The following is a 16,255-nucleotide window of genomic DNA, read 5'->3' as shown; positions in this document are numbered from 1 at the left end:
TGACGTTTAATGGAAAGCTGTGACCCAGAAGTAGGCGTGGCCCTCGGCGTAGCCGGCTGCTAAGCTAGCTCTATCCAGGTCGCAGCTCACCCTCTCGCCTTGTCCCGTTGAATAGAAGGCATCTCTGGACGTATAGTGGATCAGGGGGTGGTTTTTAATTAAAGCCTGCGCGAGTTCGGTGAGTTGCTTCTCTGTCTCGTCTTCCTTGAGTCGCCCGGATGTCGCAGGCTGTTCCTTTAAGTCTGGATTTAGCTCTTCGGCTGACCAGTTAGCAAGCTTGTTAGCTAGCAAGGCAAGTTTAGAGAAAGTTTAGTAAAGCTGACTGAACAAATTACAGTAGTTACAGTAGAGTTACTGTCCTTGATTAGGCGCACTACTTTAATGAACGAATGCTCCCAAAACCTCGTTTTTCTGGCAGCTTTCAGAAGACATTATGTGATTCTTTTGTAATGTGCATTACTTTATTAATTTACCGAAACGTCACGTAATATGATTGTTTTAGTCGTGCTTTTAGCCAGTTTAACGTTGTTTCCAAAACTTCACCAATATAATTTTAGTTGACCATTATTACGTCATTTGATTTTGAAGATCCATCCATCATATGACGCCGTACAGTGTGTAATCAGCGTGACGTCTATCTTTGTTTTTGTTTTTTTGCAATTCTAGGGCTCATTTTATTTTCTGAACGTTGCCTTCTCTTTTCTTCCCCCCTCAAATTTCCGCACTTCTTCCTTTTCACCTTCACGGCCTTCCTGCGTGTCTTCTCTTCCCATCCTGGTTTGCTTTTTCCCCCTCTCTCCTCATTCTGCTGCACTGTGTGGTCATGTGTGATAACGGGGATCATGAGGATAAACCCCCTGCCCCACCAGTTAGGATGAGCAGCACAAATTTTGGCAGCAGTGGGAAGGACCACCCTCTCTCAGCTAATCACACCTCCAAGCCGCTTCCATCGGTGCCTGAAGAGAGGAAACGCAATAAGATCATCTCCATATTCTCGGGGGCAGAGAAAGGTACGAGCCGACGGACACTTTTTAGGTTTTAGGTACAAAGAGTGTCATTTTTGGCAGAGGTAGGGGATTTGTGCAGAATTTTAAAAGCTGTATAAGATGTTTGCTCAGGTATAATCTGGTACCTTTGTGATTCGAGTTCAGGGGTGGGCAAACTACGTCCCTTGGGCCACGTCTGGCCCGTTGGTCCGCCGTAGATTGGCATCAAATTGCTCATAATTATAACTGCATGTCCTTTTCCGGTAATGCCTGTCGTTACACCAGGTGCCACATTAGGTGCAGATAGAACTGATGGCCTTCGCCCGAACCCGCCGGGTTTTTACACCGGCTTGTCATGTATGGCAAGCAGTCACGGCCAATAATCTCCAGGTTCGTGACGTATTTTATAGGTTGCTGCAGAACAGCGTAAAAGACGCCGTTTTTTTTTTTTTTTTTTTTTTAAGCCGCTTAATAGATGCAGTTTTATTGTATTCTAACGGTCTGCGCTTCACAACAAATAAAGTTGAACTGTCAGGACCCAGTCAGTAACACAGTAAATCAGACCAGAAGAGTGAAGGGCTGTTTTAAGGGGTCACCTGAACAATGGGATACACTTGTTTTATACTCCTTAACAATTATTATGTGATGGAAAGAGGCTCTATTTCATACATTAATTTTGCTCTGGTATAATCTGGTACCTGGCAGATTCTAGTCACTTGATTCTTTTTGAGTCTGTACTTCAGTCAGTCAAGGAGTAAACAAAAATATTTTGTTCAAAGAGAAAGTTATTGCTTTATTGCTCTGTATAGCGCAACCAACACCAGCTAGACAATGGAAGCAACCTTTTCTTTCACTCTTTACTTGCACTGGAAGTTTTATCTAAATGTTTACGGTGGGGTTTTCATGTGCAGCTGGCAGAAGGAAAGAACTCAAAGAACGACCTGAGATTTCACCACCCTCAGATTTTGAGCACACAATCCATGTTGGTTTTGATGCAGTCACTGGCGAATTCACGGTAAGACCTTATATTTATGACATCTGACGTTAGAATGTACCTTGTTGTAATTTCACTCCTTTTTGGCTTTTTAGGGTATGCCTGAGCAATGGGCACGGCTTCTGCAGACCTCTAATATCACCAAATCAGAGCAAAAGAAGAACCCTCAGGCAGTGCTTGATGTTCTAAAGTTCTACGACTCTACTGGCAATGGCCGGCAAAAGTACCTCAGCTTCTCCTCAGGTATTTGCTCAGAATGTCAGTGATTGGTAGACTACTTATAGACACTCTTAAGCAGTCCAGGTTATACAAATGGTTTCGGTTTGCATGTTATATTTTATAAAACATTCCGGTCCCAGTGGTCAATAAAAACCTGGAAAAGTAATGGAATTTGAAGAGAGAATAAACATTTAAAGTTCTGAAATTTAAATCTGAAGTTCATATTTCCCGTAAGACTGCTCACGTTTACAACTACAACGTTTACAAGTAATGTAGGCCTATAGCATCCTTGCTTGCTTTACATAGTGAACCACGTCATGTGATGCTGCATGCATTGCTTCTGTATTCCAGCACCTCCACAGCCTGCGTGTCTCCTTTTAAAAGTCACGTAAATAACTCGAATCCGATTGGTCCCATTTTACTCGTCTCTGGATTTTTTTTTTCTTTTTCACATATGGTAATGAAAATTTGTGGAATTTGTGTAAACATATTTCAGAACCCTGAGCATTAATGGTCAGCATGGCCATTGAATAGCTGTTGAAACGGGAACTGCTTGTGTTATAGGTGCTCCATTTCAGTGTATTGCATTAGGTTATAGGCTCATCCCAAACATGTTGTCAATTCCCCTTCAAGATGTTGTTGCTATTAGACCCTGCCTCCTGTAGGATTGGTTTGCTGTTAAATGCCAGTGGAAAGCTGTGAGCGAATGTGTGTTTCCAGTGTGCGCAGTGACACTGTGATTTTGAGACGTTACACCACCTGTCGACTAATTTTCCGGGCTTTTCCTTTTTAGAAAAAGATGGCCCGCAGTCTGTAAGTACTGAGCTTTTGATGGCGTCATCACAATGCTGATTTAAAAACCCTGGTATGCAGTTTTCTTTCAAATGTTTTTAAAATAGCCCATCAAGAAGGGCACAGAGCCTTCATCTCCAAACAGCAAAGACATTGACACTGGTGATTACGATGAAGAGGATGACGAGGAACCTCCACCGGTTGTTGCACCTCGCCCAGAACACACCAAAAGTGTGAGTATTCAGGCTACTTCTGTCATTCCTCCGTATATGTTGATATTTCGCTTTAATTCCGTTACGGTTTCCAGGTGTATACACGACCCTCAGTCATTGACCCCATCCCCCATCCAGCCACCTGTACAGATGGAGATGCAGCCTCAAAGAGCACGGACAGGCAAAGGAAGAAGGGGAAGATGACCGATGAAGAGATTATGGACAAACTTAGTATGACTTCCATTCACTTCAGATGTGTTCCTTGTCAGTATTTCACATTCCAAATACATATGACTGTAAATGCCAATGCCCTTTGGTGCAGGAACTATTGTCAGTATTGGAGATCCCAAAAAGAAATACACGCGTTATGAGAAGATTGGGCAAGGGTAAGATTTGGAACTGGTTGATCTTTAATAAGAATAATGTGCAGGCTGTGAGATTAAATTTTATTGCCTTTTTTAGGGCTTCTGGCACTGTGTTCACTGCCATTGATGTTGCAACTGGCCAAGAGGTACGAATATTTTATCACCTTTAGAGCCACAAAACTGCACTGTGATTAATTCAATTATTTTTCTTTGCTTGGGTGTTATAATTTAGGTTTGTGTCTGTTATATTAATGATGACTTGATCACATTTTGTTTGCCTGACTGTGCAGGTCGCCATTAAACAGATTAACCTTCAGAAGCAGCCCAAAAAGGAGCTAATAATCAATGAGATCTTGGTAATGAAGGAACTGAAGAACCCCAACATTGTAAACTTCCTAGACAGGTGAAGAAACTGAAAATAGAGAACTACCTTGATGCAATAAACTATACCATCACCACCTCTATAGTAATTTGTGAAAGACATGTTTAAAGTGTGGTGCCTTTGCATAACTAGTAAATTGAATTATGAAATGCCAGAATTAGACAGTTATAGTTATAGACAATAATTTGTTTGACATGATTTATCACTGAAAATTAGTCTTTCTATATGATACTAAAGGATTACTTGTGTTTTATCAGCTTCTTAGTAGGAGAAGAGCTCTTTGTAGTGATGGAGTACCTTGCTGGTGGATCGCTGACTGATGTAGTAACAGAAACATGTATGGATGAAGCCCAGATCGCTGCTGTTTGCAGAGAGGTGACAATGGAACCATTCTTTGCCCCTATCCTTCAGTGGTTTTATTGATAGATATCTTGGTAAAGTATATGTTAGGTCATTAGGGAGATTTTAAATATGATTTCATACATTAGTAAAATATGCTCTATATGAATATGGAAACCATTAAAGTGTGCTTTTGAAGTATTGACATATCCTTAATGAAATATTACGCTTTCAAGATGAAATTCACATTGTGTTTTTTTTACTTTCATTCTATTATTTTTCTAGTGTTTACAAGCACTGGATTTCCTGCACTCAAACCAAGTTATCCATAGAGACATCAAAAGTGATAACGTACTGCTGGGAATGGATGGATCTGTTAAACTCAGTAAGTTGTTTTAAATAGTTTGAAATGGGTATTTTAACAATGCATTCAGTCCCCCCCCCCCCCCCCATTTTAGATGTAGATGTAGGTTAAACCCAGTCACTGAGGACGCATGTGACAATGTATTTGTTGGTGCTGGTCCCAGGCCTGGGTAAATGGGGAGGGTTCTGTCAGGAAGGGCATCCGTTGTAAAACTTTACCCAAGTTGTTTGTGTGGACAGCCATACTGGTTGATCCGCTGTGGCAACGCCTAATGGGAGCAGCCAAGAAAAGGACGAAGTTGTATATTACCTTGTTTGCTTCAAAACCCATCTTAAACAAACAAAAGCAACATAAAATTGAACATCACATATATTGCCCTACACATAATAAAATACTTCAAACTATATATTTTTTGTTTGTTTATTAGTAATGATCTACAAGTTAACCTTCTCTATTTTTTATTTTTTTGTGCAGCGGATTTTGGCTTCTGTGCTCAAATCACTCCAGAGCAGAGCAAGCGTAGCACCATGGTAGGAACACCGTACTGGATGGCCCCTGAGGTTGTGACCAGGAAAGCATATGGGCCCAAAGTAGATATCTGGTCTCTGGGCATCATGGCTATTGAGATGGTGGAAGGAGAGCCTCCATATCTCAATGAGAATCCACTAAGGGTGTGTTTGCATCGCATGGACTGATACGCTGAATCTTCTTTTTTTGAACATCCTTATCTTACATTAATTTTATCTCATCCAGGCGCTCTACTTAATTGCCACAAATGGCACTCCGGAGCTGCAGAGTCCAGAGAAACTATCCCCCATCTTCCGCGACTTCCTCTGCCGCTGCCTTGAGATGGACGTGGAAAAGAGAGGGGGAGGAAAAGAGCTTTTGCAGGTGAGTTTCGTTGTTATATTTTAGCTGTACTACTGTACTATTTGACACATCAGTCCTTTTATCCGGTGTTCTTTTAATGTCTCCTGGTTAATCATATCTCATCATATAATGTATCTTCTCCTTTTGCATCTCCATTCACAGCACCCATTCCTAAAGCTGGCAAAGCCACTGTCCAGCCTGACGCCGCTTATTCTGGCTGCCAAGGAAGCCATGAAAAACAACCGCTAGCCAATCTGGACATAGGCATGGCTGCACACCACTGCTCTCCATGCCATAGAAGCTCTGTGAAAGCATACTGCCATACTGTCTCCAAGACCAAAAACACAAATGTTCCTTTGGAAATTCTGGAGCACAAGGAACTCTTTTTAGTCAGTTGTTGTCATGAAGTCTCCCTGAATGTGCACCGCCCCCCATACACAGATGATATGGCCTCAAGAAGTTTTTTTCCTTATTGTTTATGCGAACTTTTGTTTTTGTATGCCAAACATCAAATCGGATTATTTAAAGAATACATTCATATACAGGAAGTGTTACACTACGTTTTGGCCAGAACGGTTTCTTTCTCACAAACCTCCTGATGTTGAGGATGATATGCACCTTATCAACCAATGCCAACAGCGGCTTGTGAGTTTTAGGATTTTCACTTGTGCCTTGTGTGCTTGTTTCTGCACAAACAGAAGAATTGTGCGATGTACAATATTTTTCTTTCTTTTTTTTTTTATTTCAACTTTTTGAAACCTTACAATATTGGAAGACAAACGTTGAAGTGTTATTTGTTATGTATATTATGTATTTCAGAGAACAGGAGGGGTAGGCTACCATGGTTCAGTGTTTATATGTATATGTCTTTGTTTTTAATAACTAACATAAATAGATCTTGTACAAAATGTGTTTATGTGCCTGGTGCCTACTTTGATTCGGGGCAGATGGAATAAAAGAGGAAAGTAAATGATCACAGCCATTAACACAATCAGAATCATGTTTTTTGGAAGTAAATTTAACACTCACACACTTAAGACTATGGAATGTAGTCCAAAGCCACAAAAAAGAGGTGGGCCCATTTTTTCAAAAGGAAATTCTGTAGGATTTCGGACAACAGATTGGGTTGAATTTTGAAATGGGTTGTGCAACGGAAAAAGTAAAATCACCTAATCCAATCTCAATTTTAATCAGGATTTTATGTGTTTCTGTGTGATTCTGGAATAGCAGAGCAGAAAAAGGTGAAAACACACACAGCACAAAAAAAGATTTTCGTTTAGCATTAAACAATTCCGTAGCATGTTCTTTTCCTCATCAGTTAGGCCTTATCAGGGCTCTTAGTTTTGTAAATCAAAATCTATAGAAACCGAATGAGAATTCGGTGTCTTCCTTTTGTAAATCGCTTTGGATAAAAGCGTCTGCTAAGTAAAGTAAAGTAATGTGGAAGCGGAAACGAAGTGTTTCTGCGCATGCGCAGTCCCCAGATCCGGTAGTGGCTGTCGCTACTGTCGCTGCCAGATTCGGACCGCCGCCAGAAGAACTTGGAATGGCTGGACGTCGGCATATTACGCGGCTCACGAGTTTCCGGTGAAATGTTAGTGACGTTTTGAAGTATGAATTTGACGAGTGAACGGGCTCGAATGTTGTCGGGCTGTTTTAGCGCTTTAAAATGAACAGGAACGAGGGCGAGGCCGGTGGCATCGCGATCTGCGACATGTTGGAGATGTTTCAAATCGACGAGGGAGTCGTGTCTTCGACCGTGTGGGACCCCGGCTGCTCGGTAAGTACACTGGTAACGCTGCGCGGTTAAATGTCGATCTCCGGCGCGTCTGAACCCAGTCTGGACTTTTTTTTTTTTTTTTTTAAAGTGATTGTCGTTGTGAAACACTGCAGCGCAGCACACGGTGACACAACGAAATATGTCCTTTGCTTTTAACCATCACCCTTGGTGAGCAGTGGGCAGCCATGACAGGCGCCCGGGGAGCAGTGTGTGGGGACGGTGCTCTGCTCAGTGGCAACTTGGCGGCTCGAACCCGCTTCCTCCGCCGCTAGGCCACCTTCCACCTACCACTCCGCGCATTTCCCAATTGAGCTTTATTCCATCTCCCGTTTTCTTTGTTTAGAAAAATGTGATGAGAAAGCAGCGTAACTGGGAGAGGACGCTCGCTTTGAAGAAGAGCAAGAGGAAGGAGGAAAAGCGGAGACGAAAACAGAATCGTGTCCAGGATAAAGGTGACACGAATGCCTCCCATTGTGGGCGGTTTGATTCTAAACATTTTTGTCAATGGAACAACGCAGACTAGATGTGACACTTTCAGCAGCGTTTACAGGCCCTGCACACATTCACCGCTGTAGCTCACATGCGTCATAGATAGTTTTTATGCTCTTTGGAGAAAATCTAAAGGCGCTTTCAGACCGAACTGGCTCAGCGAAAGATAAATGCCGATAATGCCGTGTTGTAGATCTCTGGACAATCAGAGAAAGATCAGCTTTTCCTCCATTCATTAAGAGATAAGACAAACCTTTATTAGTCCCACAAGTGGGAAATTGCACTTGGCAGAAAGTGGACAGAAGCAGAAGGTAATAGCAGCAAAAACAGAGGTAATAGAAGATAATAATAGATTATCTTCTGCACTGTATCGATGTAGAATTGTCCGAGTCTACATCGCGATGCATTGATTATACACATTTCGTTGTCACCGTGTGCTATGCTTCACAATGACAATCAATTCACTTTCACATATCTTGCTGTTTATAGACTAAAGCTGCTCTTTTTTTTTTTTTAACTGTGCATGTCATGCAGTCATCTGCCCGAAAGGCCCTCAGCTGAGCAAGCGTATGTTAAAAGCAATCACCAAGGAACGTTTAGAAGAGGCCAGACTCTCTGGTCCAAGGCTCTGTGTGGACCTTAGCATGACGGACTGCATGTCCCACAAGGTGTGTTTTTATTTTTAAATATGATTTTGGTATTTACACTTAAAGCAATATTTTACTTCTGAATCATCTAGGGTGTGTAAAATATTGTTTGATGTATTCATTTTATTTCAGGAGATTAGTCGACTGGCTGGACAGATTAGAAGAGTATATGGACTGAATCGGAAAGCAGCACAGCCCTTCCACCTGTTCCTCACGGATCTAAGCCAGGACAGCCTGCTCTACAGGGAGTGTGTGAGAATGAATGATGGGTTTCGGGAGTACTCGGTCAGTCCTGCCACTTTGTTGCTTTAATAAGAAGCACTACGGCTGATTTTCACATTCAGTTCAGCCTTTTAGTGTAACTCTCTTCAGATCTTTTCAGATGGAAATGACTGAGAAAAGTTGGCTAGAAGTGTTTCCTGAAGATGATGTTGTCTTCTTAACACCAGATGCAGAGGAAGGTATGGACACTTTATGGTCTGGGAGTCACAAAATATTTTTTTATCTGTAACCTCACATACCTGCGAATAGAATTACATTTATTGCATCCATTTTTAAAAATCCAATAATACAGTACAGGCACATTGAAAAGTACATTTCTTAACGGGCTGTCAGTGGAATTCAGCAACACATATAAGGACGTTACAAGATACCTGTACTATTTTAAGATGTGCTGAATTGGTAACTATAAAAGGGAAAATACCACATGCAAATGTTCTGTCCAGAAATTCCCAGATAATATGATTTCATAATCATTTTGCTTTTTTCGTGTCTCAGCTTTACAGAGTGTGGAAACAGAAAAGGTCTACATCCTTGGTGGCCTGGTGGATGAAAGTATACAGAAGGTGGGAGAGTTAGAATAATTGCCTTCTTAGGAATTTTACATAATTGTTCTATGATGTTTTAAGGGCATTAAACAATTTAAAAAAAAAATTTAAACCAGGTTTTTTTTTTTTATATGTGATTGCAGAAGATGAGCTACACAAAGGCAATGGAACTTGGTGTGTGTACAGCCAGGCTCCCTATCGAGGAGTACATGATTAAGAAGGATAACCCTAAGAACTTCCACTCGAAGATCCTAACCATAAACCAGGGTGTGTTCAGAAGTCAGATTAGTTTCCTATTATAACCTGGAATTTTACTTCCGTAACTTTGGAAAGTGAATCTGTTTTGGTTTTACAAGAATTATTTTTTTTTCTATTCCCCGCTTTTTTTTTCTTTTTTTTTTCGCTTTCTCTTTCAGTTTTTGAAATTCTTCTGACATTCTGTGACACTGGAAGTTGGGTACAAGCCCTAGCTGCTGGAGTTCCTCCGGGGAAGGGCTATATGCTCACACCAGAGGCTACTTTGGAGATGAAAAATTGACCAGCCTCAACCCTGCAGAGTCTTGTGTGCCATGCATTGGAGAAGAAACTGAACTGAAACATGTGGATTCAGCTAAATTTTTATGTATGTCAGATACAATGTAATTATAATGTTGGTGTAGTTATAATACTGTTTAAAGGCCTTGTCAGATGTGGACCTCTCCAAAAATATAACTGTACTTTATGACAAAACATTATATAAAAGAAGTTATATATGTTTGTAGCCTACTTTTCATACCTCACATTTTTGGATTTCAGGTGGCATCTGACCATTATTCTGTAGTATAAATGCCTACACCAGTACAGTAAGTTAGCTTTAACATGCCATGTTTGTACTGGAATGTATGACTCTGTAAGTCAGTATTTTGTGACTGGAATTTCATTAATATTATATGGGAAAAGTATTTCCTGTCATTCTTTTACGTGCATGCAGTGTATACAACACACACATGAGAGAGAACATGCCCCTTAATTTAAGTGCTTCAGGTGAAAGAATATATTCCCAACAAATCTTCTGTTCATACTTACCGGGGTTTATTTATGCAGAAGTAATCTTAACACATCAATTTTGGATGTTATCCTATCCTATGTGTTTGGGGATAGTGGTGTTTAGTTTTTTAAGGTTATGTAAGATTTTGTAGGATTGAGCAGGTGGTAATCACCTAATGTTTTTATAAGTACACAAACTACAGATTCAGTACCTTTCGTTACATACTGTTTTCCATAGATATCAACCCTAGATGTCGCATTAAATACGGGCGTCTGTGGGAGCGAATGCGTCTACAGAGCCGCCATCTTGGAAGGGGCTGGCGCTCCTTTTAAATGAACGGTCGTCTGACAGGACCGATGTGGAATACAGAATTAAAGATCTATAAACCCGCAAATTCGAGAAGCGATTTTTATTGTCTTGGTTCGTTTCAAATGTCATACACGTATTTGCGACAAAGCCACGAATACATTGATAAAGAAGAGGTTTTTAAAAATCTAGCATCATTTTAGGTTTAAAGTGTAATCTGCATATAGGTATTAAACTACACTCGTACTACATGCAGAACAATGCCAATACAAACACATCCAAAATGTTCACTGAAAGACCCTAGCAGTCTTCATGATAATCCTTTACCACTCATACATTTACATTTACCCTTTTATCTAAAGCAACAGACATTTGTATGGATTTGTAGAGAACTATAGAAAATTAATCAGAAAACTATATAAAACTATTTAATATTTAATATGAAAGATGAACATACTTTTACCTGATTATTTGGAAAAAAAAATAACTCTAGACAGGGCAGGTCCGTACACATAGGTCTTTCAACTCCAATATATAGAGGGACCGAAGCTGTGCCTTTCCTATGTTATGGTTGAGGGAAGACAGATGCTTTGGTCTGTAACATGAATAACGTTATTTACGTCTTCGCTTGTACCGTCAGAGAAGCGTGATTGAATGAGCTTGGAACCCCCCCAATATGGCGGCGCTATTGACGCCTGCTGACAGGCACATGGTCGCGTTTTAAAGACGTCATGTTTGACTGAGGCCAATCAGAAGTTGGTATTGCTACTCGTTGCCGAAAAGCATTCTGGGACAGCCAAATATTTGCGCATTTATTTCAACAGAATAAGAAACATATTGAATTACACATTACAATCATATTTAAGTGCTATTTCGGATATAAAGTTCATCACGATAACATTGTTCATGCCGTTAGAGAACCTCTTATGAATTGCTCACCGTCTGAGAGACCATGAGCAGCAGGAAACGCGTTCCTCAGCAGAGCCGATGAAGATTAAGACTATACTTTCAGGGATCATTTCTATAGTTCTTGACTTGGAAATGCGTTTCGGAAGTGTCGTGTCTCGCTACTCACGATGATGATGCGTAACGCTTCTCTCTGAGCGCGAATCGGGCAGCAGCTGCAACTCACGTTCCACGCTGCTGCCATTGATGACCGTTCATCAGTCGGCAACGAGAGATGAGGAGAGGAGTGTTTACAGAGTGATGGCGATAACATGGTGACTATAAAAATTGATGTTAGTTTAATCTTGATCTCCTCAAGTGGACGTAGTGCATGGTAAATATGCCGCCATTTTCCCTAAGTGAATTCTGTTCGTTTATAACTACTACCGTGCAACCTACAACACGAAAGCTACAGTTTCAATCACTCAAAGTACAGATCCCATAATACATACAACTCACAAACTACAGATCCCATAATACATACAACTCACAAACTACAGATCCCATAATACATACAACTCACAAACTACAGATCCCATAATACATACAACTCACAAACTACAGATCCCATAATGCAGATAACACACAAACTACAGATCCGTAATGCAGACAACGCACAAACCACAGATCCCAAAATGCAGATAATACACAAATTACAGATCCCATAATACATACAACTCACAAACTACAGATCCCATAATGCAGATAATACACAAATTACAGATCCAATAATGCAGATAATACACAAAGTACAGATCCAATAATGGCAATAACAGACAAATTACAGATCCCATAATGCAGATAACACACAAACTACAGATCCAATAATGCAGACAACGCACAGAGTACAGATCCCATAATGCAGATAACACACAAACTACAGATCCAATAATGCAGACAACGCACAGAGTACAGATCCCATAATGCAGATAACACACAAACTACAGATCCGTAATGCAGACAACGCACAAACCACAGATCCCAAAATGCAGATAATACACAAATTACAGATCCCATAATACATACAACTCACAAACTACAGATCCCATAATGCAGATAATACACAAATTACAGATCCAATAATGCAGATAATACACAAAGTACAGATCCAATAATGGCAATAACAGACAAATTACAGATCCCATAATGCAGATAACACACAAACTACAGATCCAATAATGCAGACAACGCACAGAGTACAGATCCCATAATGCAGATAACACACAAACTACAGATCCAATAATGCAGACAACGCACAGAGTACAGATCCCATAATGCAGATAACACACAAACTACAGATCCGTAATGCAGACAACGCACAAACTTCAGATCCCATAATACATACAACTCACAAATTACAGATCCCATAATGCAGATAATACACAAAGTACAGATCCAATAATGGCAATAACAGACAAATTACAGATCCAATAATGCAGATAACACATAAACTACAGATCCTGTAATGCCGATAACACACAAACTACAGATCCAATAATGCAGACAACGCACAAAGTACAGATCCCATAATGCAGATAACACACAAACTACAGATCCGTAATGCAGACAACGCACAAACTACAGATCCCATAATGCTGATAATACATGGAGTACAGCTTCCTTAATGCAGATAACACACAAACTACAGATCCCACAATGCAGATAACACATAAACTACAGATCCCACAATGCAGATAACACATAAACTACAGATCCCACAATGCAGATAACACACAAACTAATATTCCAATAATGCAGATAATACAAAAAGATCCAGTACAGATCCAATAATGGCAATAACACACAAATTACAGATCGCGTAATGCAGACAATGCACAAACTACAGATCCAATACTGCATACAACATACAAACTACAGATCCAATAATACATACAACGCACAAACTACAGATCCCATAATGCAAAAATCACTTTATGTAGATCTATTATTATGACCCGGCGACATGAATTGCTGAATTGCAGATAGAGGTTCGGTGGGTGTTTGTCTTGGTATCGGTAGTAATGATGTTTATGACATGCATATCTATGAAAGAGAAAGGCCCTTTAGAGTTATTGCCAGAAAATTATCAATAAAACGAATGACTAACATACAAAACATACATTATATGAATGTATAATTATTGATTATAATTATTAATTATATGGCTTATAACATGGTACATGTCCAACTTCAGTCAGCACTGCATTGATGGACAACGACATTTGGTTTTTTTAATGTACCCTTTGAATGACAACAAGACAGTAATGACAAAAGTGATATTTCTATCAAATATGACCTGCAAGACCTGCGTGGTAGTAGCCTAGCGGGTAACACACTGTCCTATGAACCAGAAGACCCAGGTTCGAACCCCACTTACTACCATTGTGTCCCTGAGCAAGACACTTAACCCTAATTTGCTCCAGGGGGGGACTGTCCCTGTCACTACTGACTGTATATCGCTCTGGATGAGGGCGTCTGATAAATAATGTAAATGTAAATGCATACACGTGAAATGGAATCCTGGCCAATATATTTGCGCAAACCTCTAACTTATTTCAGGTTTCTTGCTGAAAAGTTCAAAGTCTGCCCACAGTCTGCCTCCTTGCTGCTCATAGACTTCCTAACTCTGTTATATAACTTTTTTTTTGTAGAAGTTCTCTACGAGTTTCATTCTTCCCTGAATAAGATCCCTTTTCTGAATTTGTTTCACGAAGAATTTGACTTGATTGTTTAAAATACCCAGTTCCCCCAAAAGCCAAAGAGATGCATGGCGTCTACCCCTCCAAAGAGTTTTTGAGACATCGATTTGGTTTAGAGTCAAATTGGTGTTCTTTTTATGAAGCGGAAGTTGAAACAACAGATCATTTATTCTACGAGTGCAATTATAGTAAAACCTTCTGGGATGTCATTCATTATAGGTTATACCCCAATCTTCCAGACCTCGCTGAATTCTCTTTAAAGGATGATCCCGTCTGATACGGCTCCAGTCGTTCACTTCCAAGAGCCGGCTCCAGGAGCCATTTCGTTCGCAACCAACACATCGCTATCCGGGTATCACTAGCAGCACCGGGGACAAGATCCCCACAGGCCAAGCATGTTCACACTCCTTTACTTTACTTTACTTTACTTTACTCTACTTTACTCTACTTAGCAGACGCTTTTATCCAAAGCGACTTACAAGAGGAAGACACCAGCAATTCTCATTCGGTTTCTATAGATTTTGAGTTAAAAAACTAAGATCCCCGATACTCCTGACAACTAATTGTGTCCTTACTGAAAAATGCCTTCTTCTAATTCTTTTTTTAAAAGAATGATTTGTAAACCTTCACTCAACTACACCGGGCCAACGCCGGAGACCGATTCTAATAATGTTCCAGGATCTCGCTCACACACACTGTCCATAATCGCTGAATCCTGCCTTCATCTCCTCTGATGAGGCATGGCTTCATAATCATAATTATATTGCTCGTTGTATTACTGTATTACATTCAGTGCCCACCTTCTGTAATAGGGCCATGCAGCAAACAAACTGAACCCATTTTAGAGAAGCAGTCACACTACAAAACCAGCAAAGCTGCAGCCGCTGTGAAAAAAAGCAGTTCCAGATGCCTTAATGATTCAATTTATTTCTGGCCGAAAATGTTTTGCTCTCAAAACTAAATGCTTTGGTTTACTTGCACAAATTTTCTTCCAGTGCCATGTCTGATATTGGCGGTATGGCAGTATACGGCAATATGAACACACCATGATTTGAGGTTGCATTTAGCCCTCGACTAAATCGTTAAACGTTACGTTGAACTACGGAACCCTGGTGTTGTTTGTGGTGTTGAATTTCACCAGGAAGCTGGGCTAATCCATTTTCAAAAAAAAAATCTCTAAATAAATCTAAATAAAGTCACAAAGCAATGTTTTTGTGGCAAATATGTTTATTGGTTTTGGAAGTAAGAATGCCCCGCCCAGGGCTGGGTGCCCTGGCTCCACCTCACAAAAAGAAAAGCTCAACGCAAAAAGCAAAAGAGAACAGCGTTCAGTCTGGTAACACAGTTAAAAAAAAAGGCTGCTACGTCCGATAGAATGCACCCGAGCTCAGTCTCATCCTGCATCCCATTTTATTCCCAACTTGCCGTCCGTAATCCACTGGTCGTGGGGGAGAAGGGGATGACCTCTCCACGTGCAGAGATCAGCACCACGTTTAACTGTGCTTTTCCCGCACTGATTATAGAAATGGCCGTTCGATCGATCAGGAACAGTTCACAACTGCTCGGAGCTACAGAGGAAGAGCCATTATTCAGATAACCCGGCTCCGGGTGGGCCGCTGCTGGCTAATTAACTTCGGTAAATACATCAGCGATGGAACCACTTCATATTTTGTGATTATCTGCATATATTTAAACACGTTTTAAAATGTACCTTTATGGTGACTGTTCTCACGAACCCTCTTTGACCCTCAACTGTTTTCATACATTCAAATCTAGGTGATTGATACATTTTCCTTTTCCTTTTTCTTAAATGACACATTTCCTGAATTAGTACTGTGAAATCAAATTTTTCTGATGAAATTCTTTTAGCCTTTAAAAAATATGTAGTTTAGAGGGCCCTGGTGTACTGTGTGTTCCTTTATGATAGAAGAGAGAACAAGGGGGGAGGGGGATGTGTTGGGGAAAAACAATTCAATTAGATATTAACTCCTTAAAATGTACTACTCACATTC

At 40.4% G+C, this 16,255-nt stretch overlaps 2 protein-coding genes and 1 non-coding gene across 3 annotated transcripts; all 3 read left to right on the top strand.

Moving 5' to 3' along the window:
* Positions 1-22: 22 nt before the first annotated feature.
* On the top strand, positions 23-6,431 carry pak2b (p21 protein (Cdc42/Rac)-activated kinase 2b). The gene is made up of 15 exons (XM_029000954.1): positions 23-178; positions 667-1,010; positions 1,898-2,001; positions 2,076-2,223; positions 2,993-3,012; positions 3,099-3,224; positions 3,299-3,434; positions 3,526-3,589; positions 3,666-3,714; positions 3,859-3,971; positions 4,208-4,325; positions 4,575-4,674; positions 5,128-5,324; positions 5,407-5,544; positions 5,686-6,431. Exons 2-15 carry the CDS (start codon positions 824-826, stop codon positions 5,770-5,772), a joined length of 1,587 nt encoding a protein of 528 aa, XP_028856787.1. The 5' UTR covers positions 23-178; positions 667-823; the 3' UTR covers positions 5,773-6,431.
* Positions 6,432-7,008: 577 nt separating this feature from the next.
* Positions 7,009-10,207, top strand: trmt10b (tRNA methyltransferase 10B). The gene is made up of 8 exons (XM_029000955.1): positions 7,009-7,303; positions 7,647-7,755; positions 8,327-8,460; positions 8,572-8,724; positions 8,822-8,900; positions 9,217-9,284; positions 9,410-9,533; positions 9,683-10,207. The coding sequence occupies exons 1-8, from the start codon at positions 7,193-7,195 to the stop codon at positions 9,802-9,804; spliced, it is 900 nt and encodes a 299-aa protein (XP_028856788.1). The 5' UTR covers positions 7,009-7,192; the 3' UTR covers positions 9,805-10,207.
* Positions 10,208-11,595: 1,388 nt separating this feature from the next.
* On the top strand, positions 11,596-11,807 carry LOC114802767 (small nucleolar RNA U3). Its single transcript, XR_003751782.1, has one exon. It is a non-coding gene; the product is annotated as a small nucleolar RNA U3 (small nucleolar RNA).
* Positions 11,808-16,255: the final 4,448 nt, after the last annotated feature.

This window comes from Denticeps clupeoides, chromosome 13 (assembly GCF_900700375.1).
Source record: "Denticeps clupeoides chromosome 13, fDenClu1.1, whole genome shotgun sequence".
NCBI classification, from domain to species: Eukaryota; Metazoa; Chordata; class Actinopteri; order Clupeiformes; family Denticipitidae; genus Denticeps; species Denticeps clupeoides.
Note: the sequence above shows the minus strand (reverse complement) of the source record. Positions and strands in the feature narration are given on the sequence as shown.

Bases quoted from the DNA above. Each gene is read 5' to 3' on its own strand.
- trmt10b (XM_029000955.1), top strand. From the start codon at position 7,193: ATGAACAGGAACGAGGGCGAGGCCGGTGGCATCGCGATCTGCGACATG. The intron at 8,725-8,821 runs GTCAGTCCTGCC...AGATCTTTTCAG, and splicing joins ATGGGTTTCGGGAGTACTCG to ATGGAAATGACTGAGAAAAG. The intron at 9,534-9,682 runs GTGTGTTCAGAA...TTTCTCTTTCAG, and splicing joins GATCCTAACCATAAACCAGG to TTTTTGAAATTCTTCTGACA.
- pak2b (XM_029000954.1), top strand. From the start codon at position 824: ATGTGTGATAACGGGGATCATGAGGATAAACCCCCTGCCCCACCAGTT. The intron at 2,002-2,075 runs GTAAGACCTTAT...TTGGCTTTTTAG, and splicing joins CAGTCACTGGCGAATTCACG to GGTATGCCTGAGCAATGGGC. The intron at 3,225-3,298 runs GTGAGTATTCAG...TACGGTTTCCAG, and splicing joins GCCCAGAACACACCAAAAGT to GTGTATACACGACCCTCAGT.